General features: G+C 41.3%; 1 protein-coding gene across 5 annotated transcripts in view; it reads left to right on the top strand.

Moving 5' to 3' along the window:
- Window positions 1–5730, top strand: part of COL18A1 (collagen type XVIII alpha 1 chain) — a 101550-nt gene extending 95820 nt beyond the window's left edge. For all 5 annotated transcript variants that reach the window (XM_087920782.1, XM_087920783.1, XM_087920778.1 and 2 more), the window contains 2 exons: window positions 2384–2499; window positions 3400–5730. In XM_087920782.1, the coding sequence (XP_087776908.1) occupies window positions 2384–2499; window positions 3400–3613 (330 nt within the window). In that variant the 3' untranslated portion in view covers window positions 3614–5730. The remainder of the gene's footprint in view (window positions 1–2383; window positions 2500–3399) is intronic.
- The last annotated feature ends 270 nt before the right edge of the window (window positions 5731–6000 follow it).

The raw sequence follows: 6000 nt of genomic DNA on the forward strand, positions 1-6000 counted from the left end.
TAGGTAGATGGATGGATGGATGGATAGATCGATCACAATATTCTTGTTGGTATTGTGAAAACCAACAAGATGTGAGTGGGTATAGCTGATGTCTGTCTTTCAATAGGAAGGGTCATATAATCCCTCAAAATAATAAAAGTTGTGAAAATAATTTTTGACTACAAACTAAATATGAATCAGCAGGACAGCAGCTGAAGTCCTAGAACAATTCTAGATTGCCTCTACGGACATTGTATGACTACTTATATCTATGGAAAAAATGTCCGTAGAGGCAATCGAGAATTGTTCTAGGACTTCAGCTGCTATCCTGCCCTGCTGGTTCATATTTAGTAAAATCTCCCCTGGAATATAGTAGTGTGTTAAATACAGATGTTTAAAGGGTATTGTTTATTTATTTAGATTTATGGGTGGTATATAAAATTAGGGTATTGATATAATATGGCCAATAAGGTGGTAAACAAAGCAAGAGATTAATTTTAAAGGTATTTTTTTTAAAGAAAAGGTGTCAAGGCTCCAACTAATGAGCCCAAGCAAATCAGAACTCTAAGACTTGGCTCCTTCTCAAAGGTCTTCTTTAATGAGTACATCACATTGGCACAGCTTCAATGGGAAACCAAATCTAAATCTTTCCTGTGGTTTCAGTATAATTAAAGTAAGAAATAAACTCATCCCCAAGTGTCACAGATCATGTTGGCCAATTGGGTTAATTGGCAGGCTCTTCAGGCACTCTTTCCCCAACTTTATCTATTTCCAGTAGAGATGACCTTGGTTCTCACAAGAAAGTCCTTTGTTGTGTCTAGTAATGCATTCCAACCTCCTTCCCTCCCTTCCCCATGTGTGGCAACTGAGGAACATTTTGGCCTTAACAAAAGGCCTTGACAAAAGGTGAACTACAGGTAGTCCTTGACTTACAATAGTTTGTTTAGTGACCGAAGTTACAATGGCACTGAAAAAAGTGACTTATGGCCATTTTTCACATTCATGACTGTTGCAGCATCCCTGTGATCAAAATACAAATGCTTGGTAACTGACTCACATTGATGACGGTTGCAGTGTCCCTGGGATCATGTAATCACCTTTTGCAACCTTCTGACAAGCAAAGTCAATGGGAAAACCAGGCTCACTTAACCTTGTGACTAACTTAACAACTGCAATGACTCTCTTAAAAACTGTGGCAAGAAAAATTGTAAACGGGGGCAAAACTCACATAACCAATGTCTCGCTTAGCAACAGGAAGTTTGGGCTCAATTGTGATCATAAGTCAAGGACTACCTGTAGTACTGCAAATAAAATTCAGCTCTGAGCAACGCAAGATAAATGACATATAAATAAGATAAAGACATATAAATGTCTTTTTTGTCATTTTGGAGCAATCAAAATTGACTAAACTAACATCTTCTCCATTTACAGAATATCTCTCTTTGCAAGAACAATTTTTACTTGAGCCATGGCCTTTAAATGCCATTTGACCCCCTTTAAAAAAATATTAATGCCTTTGTCCAGATCAACAAGTTCTACGTTGGACATTGAATGTTTAATTTCCAAAAAAAATTCAAAAATTAATTTAATACAGGTAGTCCTCGATTTATGACCGCAATTGAGCCCCAGATTTCCATCAAACAAAGCAATGAGTTGTGTCACGTTTTATGGCCTTTTTTTGCCAGTTAAGCAAATTACTGTGGTTGTTAAACGAATCTGGCTTCCCCCACTAACTTGGTCGGAAACTGGCTGGAAAAGTTGCAAATGGTGGTCACATGAACCCCCAGGACACTGCAGATGCCATACTGTAGATACCATCTTCCAGGCACCTGAATTTTGATCACGTGACCATAGGGATACTGCAACAGCCATGTGAAAATTGGTTATAAGTCACTTTCTTCTGTGCAGTTGTAACTTTGAATGGTTGTAAGTCAAGGACTATCTGTAGAAACTTAAACTGTTCCTGGCAACCCCAAGATTTAGAGTGCTTCAACCTAGCAAGTCTTCAGATGATCTCTAAAAATCTGTCTTTTCTCCCAAGCTCTGGGCTAGATTGATGGTGAGCCCAATGAGATAGTATTCCCTGTTGTGTTTCGATCTGTTCTTAAGTTCTTTCTTTAGCTATTATGCTAGCTTGAATTTTATGCTGGCCAGAGTTTGGGTTAAGTGTGGCTTTATAAAATAAATGAACAAATGAATGAACAAACAAATGACATATATATATCCCCAAAGTTGTAGACAGGAGTATTTTCTAGATAGGTTATCCAGGTTCCTTCAAATTGGAAAGAGTCTGTTTCGGTGGATTCTTGAAATGGAAAGCTCAGACTAAAGATTATTTCTAGACAGAAAATGTCCTTTGAATACTGCTTAGGCAAACACCTTGCTCTATTTTGTTTCTTCCCAGGATGAAGTGTTGTTTAATAACTGGGAGAACCTCTTCTCAGGCTCTGAAGCTCCATTCAGAACTGGGGTTCGCATCCTCTCCTTTGATGGAAGGGATGTCCTGAGAGATTCTGCATGGTAAGTTGGGGCTGAGGAGAGTGATTGAGTTTCCAGTGAACATTTGGGAATGTGCTTAGATTGTAAATTTGTGCTACTTCCTGCCGAGTGGCACAGTATTTTCAAAGGCATCCAAGGTCTCCTTTCTGATTGACCTTTGTAAGCAATAGCGTTTATGTCTCCACTCTATCCCCTTTCCCAGCTCCTCGTGATGCATTTTTAAGACAACAGATGCAGGAATGAGACAAAAAGCTTTGCTTTATGGTATGTTGCCCTTTAGCAACATTTATTTGTGTAATTTGATTCAAAGCAGAGTAGATATGTTTTGTGTATAACCACTATATGGCCCCAGCCTATTTTTTCCCTTTCCCTGGGGATAGGTAATAAGTTTTTCTCAGATTTTCTTTAACTTTATGGCGCATGAGTAGTGATCCCAACAGCTAAGACACTATTAGGCATTGCAAAGCCTACATGGTCCACCAATTAAGGGGGCAGGATTCATGCATCAGATTAAGCCATAGGATGGTTACACTGGTATGAACCTAGCCACTACTCTTAAGCTATGATTTATTCCTTATTAAGTTGCACTATTAAGAGCCATGGTGACGCAGGGGTTAGAATGCAGTATTGTACACTAATACTGCCAAACTGCCAGCAGTTTGATCCTGACTGGCTCAAGGTTGACTCAGCCTTCCATCCTTCCAGGGTTGGTAAAATTAAAACCCAGATTGTTGGAGGCATTAGGCTCACTCTGTAAACTGCTTAGGGAGAGCTATAAAGCACCATGAAGTGGTATGTATACCTTAAGTGCTATTGCTACTGACCCAGCCTAGTTGACTCAATTATAGCTAAACAGCAACATAGAAAGCAGTCATAGTGTTTCTGTGTATGAAATGGCCTTGACGTGAAGATATTTTTCAGGCCTCAGAAGTACATGTGGCACGGCTCCGATTCCAAGGGACGGCGACTGACAGAGAGCTACTGTGAGACATGGCGGACGGATGACACCGTGGTGACTGGCCAGGCTTCCTCGCTGGCATCAGGCAAGCTGCTTGAACAGAAGAGCAACAGCTGCAGGAACGCCTTTATCGTCCTGTGCATCGAAAACAGCTTCATGACATCTTCCAAGAAATAGAACCCCTGAATGTGCTGATTGCAAGTGGAGGCGAGGAGTCCAAATGCCCCCCCACCATTCTGCAGTGGTGAGCAGGCAAGGGATTCCTCCCCTTCCACCATCAATCAGGATAATGTGTCCAGCCAGTTTCATAATATAGCAACCAAGCAGATAAATGGACAGGAAAGCCAAAGAGCGTCTTTTTATGATTTCCAACACAGATCTGATGCTGTCTGTGTGGTTTTTTGTTGTTGTTGTTGTCGTCTCCTCTGAGCACATTTGCTGGAGGGGCTCAGGCAGAGCAGGATTTGTGTGCAAGGCAGTCTCCATCCAGGCAAGTGCAGCTCCCAAAATGATTCTGTCTCTCTCTCTCTCTCTTCCCTGCTCGTATGTAACATTTCATGTTTCCCTGATCACCTCCCTTTCCCTCTTGCCTTTCCAAACAGTCCACAGGTTCTTTAAAAGAGAAAACCAAGGTCAAGTGGGATGTCAGAAGATCTATTTATTTGCATTGACTTAGAAGGGAAAGTGCCAATGGTGTTGCATTTGGAAGCCCTCATTGTGAGCATGTTAAATCCCAATAACTTGCCATGCAGGGTACCATCTGCTCTTCTATGAGGGGCATGGAGCTAAATATGAACTTGCTGAAAAATTCATGACCAAAATTAAGAGTTGTATAGGCCTCAGGCAGGCTTTCCTGCAACTGCCCTGCATTACCTCAAAAGCTTCCTTTTCCAAAAAAGTTGCCCTGGCAACTCTGCTGGCCCTGCCAGCTGCCTCAACTGCTTTTGCTTTTTAAATTTCAGACACAGAAGGAAGTAATACTGCTCCCTTTGAAGGCTATTTACAATTCCTGCTACAGAGTTTACAACATCTGTTGCAAAACCAGGGTCAGAATAAAGTGATGAAAGACACTAGTCTTTATTAGGCACCATTCTTCTCATGTCCTTTAATTGCCCATTTCTCGTTCTTCAAAGAGAAGTGTTGAAAGGAACCACCTTAAAGGTAATTTAGATGTAGGATTTTCCTTAAGAGGCTTGGAGGGAAGCACAATCAGAGAAAAGTTGCCACAAAAAAGAATCTGTATTTGTTCCTTTATCAAGGTTTTTTTGTTTTGTTATTGTTAAACATATTTTTCTTCTCTGCCTTGCAGGGAAGTTGCCATTCTTTTACCACAGAAACTGGGTTACAGCAAAATCTGGGGACCCCAGAGTTCCCATTAGTTATCAGAGCCCTACTAATCTTGTTCCCTGGCCCTGCTGATAGCAGCCACTTCTTGGTTCCAGGGCAACCCTCCCATTCACCTTCAAATCTCAGCTACAAAATAAGCAAGGAGCACATAACACGAGCAGTCTCTGGGTTCACAAAGCAGTTGCCAGGTAACAGTGGATTAGACAAGAAAGCCAAATGCACCTACAAGGAGCTGCTTTCAGCATGTCAGATCAGGTTGTCAAATCCTGACAACCCCCACTCCCCACGCTAGTGGAGGCTGGAGGTCCAAATCCACTCCTGTTAGCCACCCCTCTCAAACCAAAGTTAAAAGAAACCCACCCCTCCAGTCTTTGTGTCTTCCCCTGCTTCTAACACTGGGACAGTGTTACACATTCCAAAGCATTAAAGCACATGGATATTTCAAGGGGTGGAGACCTCTGGAGCATAGGCTGGGGTTGTGTCTTAAAGGCTTCGTTCCCCTATAAAAGCATGGCTGGATTCCTGGCCTTGCTTGCAGCCTTTCTAAACAGCCACAGTAAGGACAAGTTGCAGCAAAGCAGCTTGGCATTTCTCCTCTGAGTGTAGACTTAACTGCTATGGAATGTTTGATCCTTATCAACAGTGCCCAAAATTCAAGCCAGGCTGATACTTGTTCCATATCCATTCATTTGAGTTGGTTGTTAAAAACCAAGGTGCTAAATTCCTACGTAAGCTTTATTTTTATTGTCCTAATAAAATGTTATTACTGCGATGGGGAAAATTCATTTGTGCAAGTCCACACAGTCAGTTTTCTTACTGTCTACTGTATTTTGTGACATTTTAATTCAGTTTTAAAAGCCTATGGACCTTTATATCTTTGTCAATTGCGTGTTGTGTATTATAAACTGTTTTCTAAAGGCACTGAATAAAGGAAAGTATCCTCCTGACTGAGTGTTTACTGTGGGTCTTTACTAAAATCTTAAATCTGGCCTGAAGCATAAGAACTGGTAACAGTTGCTTCTGGCTATCTATGAAGCATAGAGACCAGCATCTGGGGAGGATCCAGGGCTCCAGTGTTGAAAGCTAGGACTCCTAAGCCATAAGACTTGCTGCGTCTTTTAAATAACCAAAAAAAAGCATTGTAAAGTAGAACTGCAGACATGTCCAACAAGCTTAGAAATACATACAGGCTGCTGCTTGAAATTTCTCTGCTTATG

Source organism: Pseudonaja textilis, chromosome 1, assembly GCF_049901715.1.
Source record: "Pseudonaja textilis isolate UNSWEBS1 chromosome 1, rPseTex1.2, whole genome shotgun sequence".
In the NCBI taxonomy this organism is placed as follows: domain Eukaryota; kingdom Metazoa; phylum Chordata; class Lepidosauria; order Squamata; family Elapidae; genus Pseudonaja; species Pseudonaja textilis.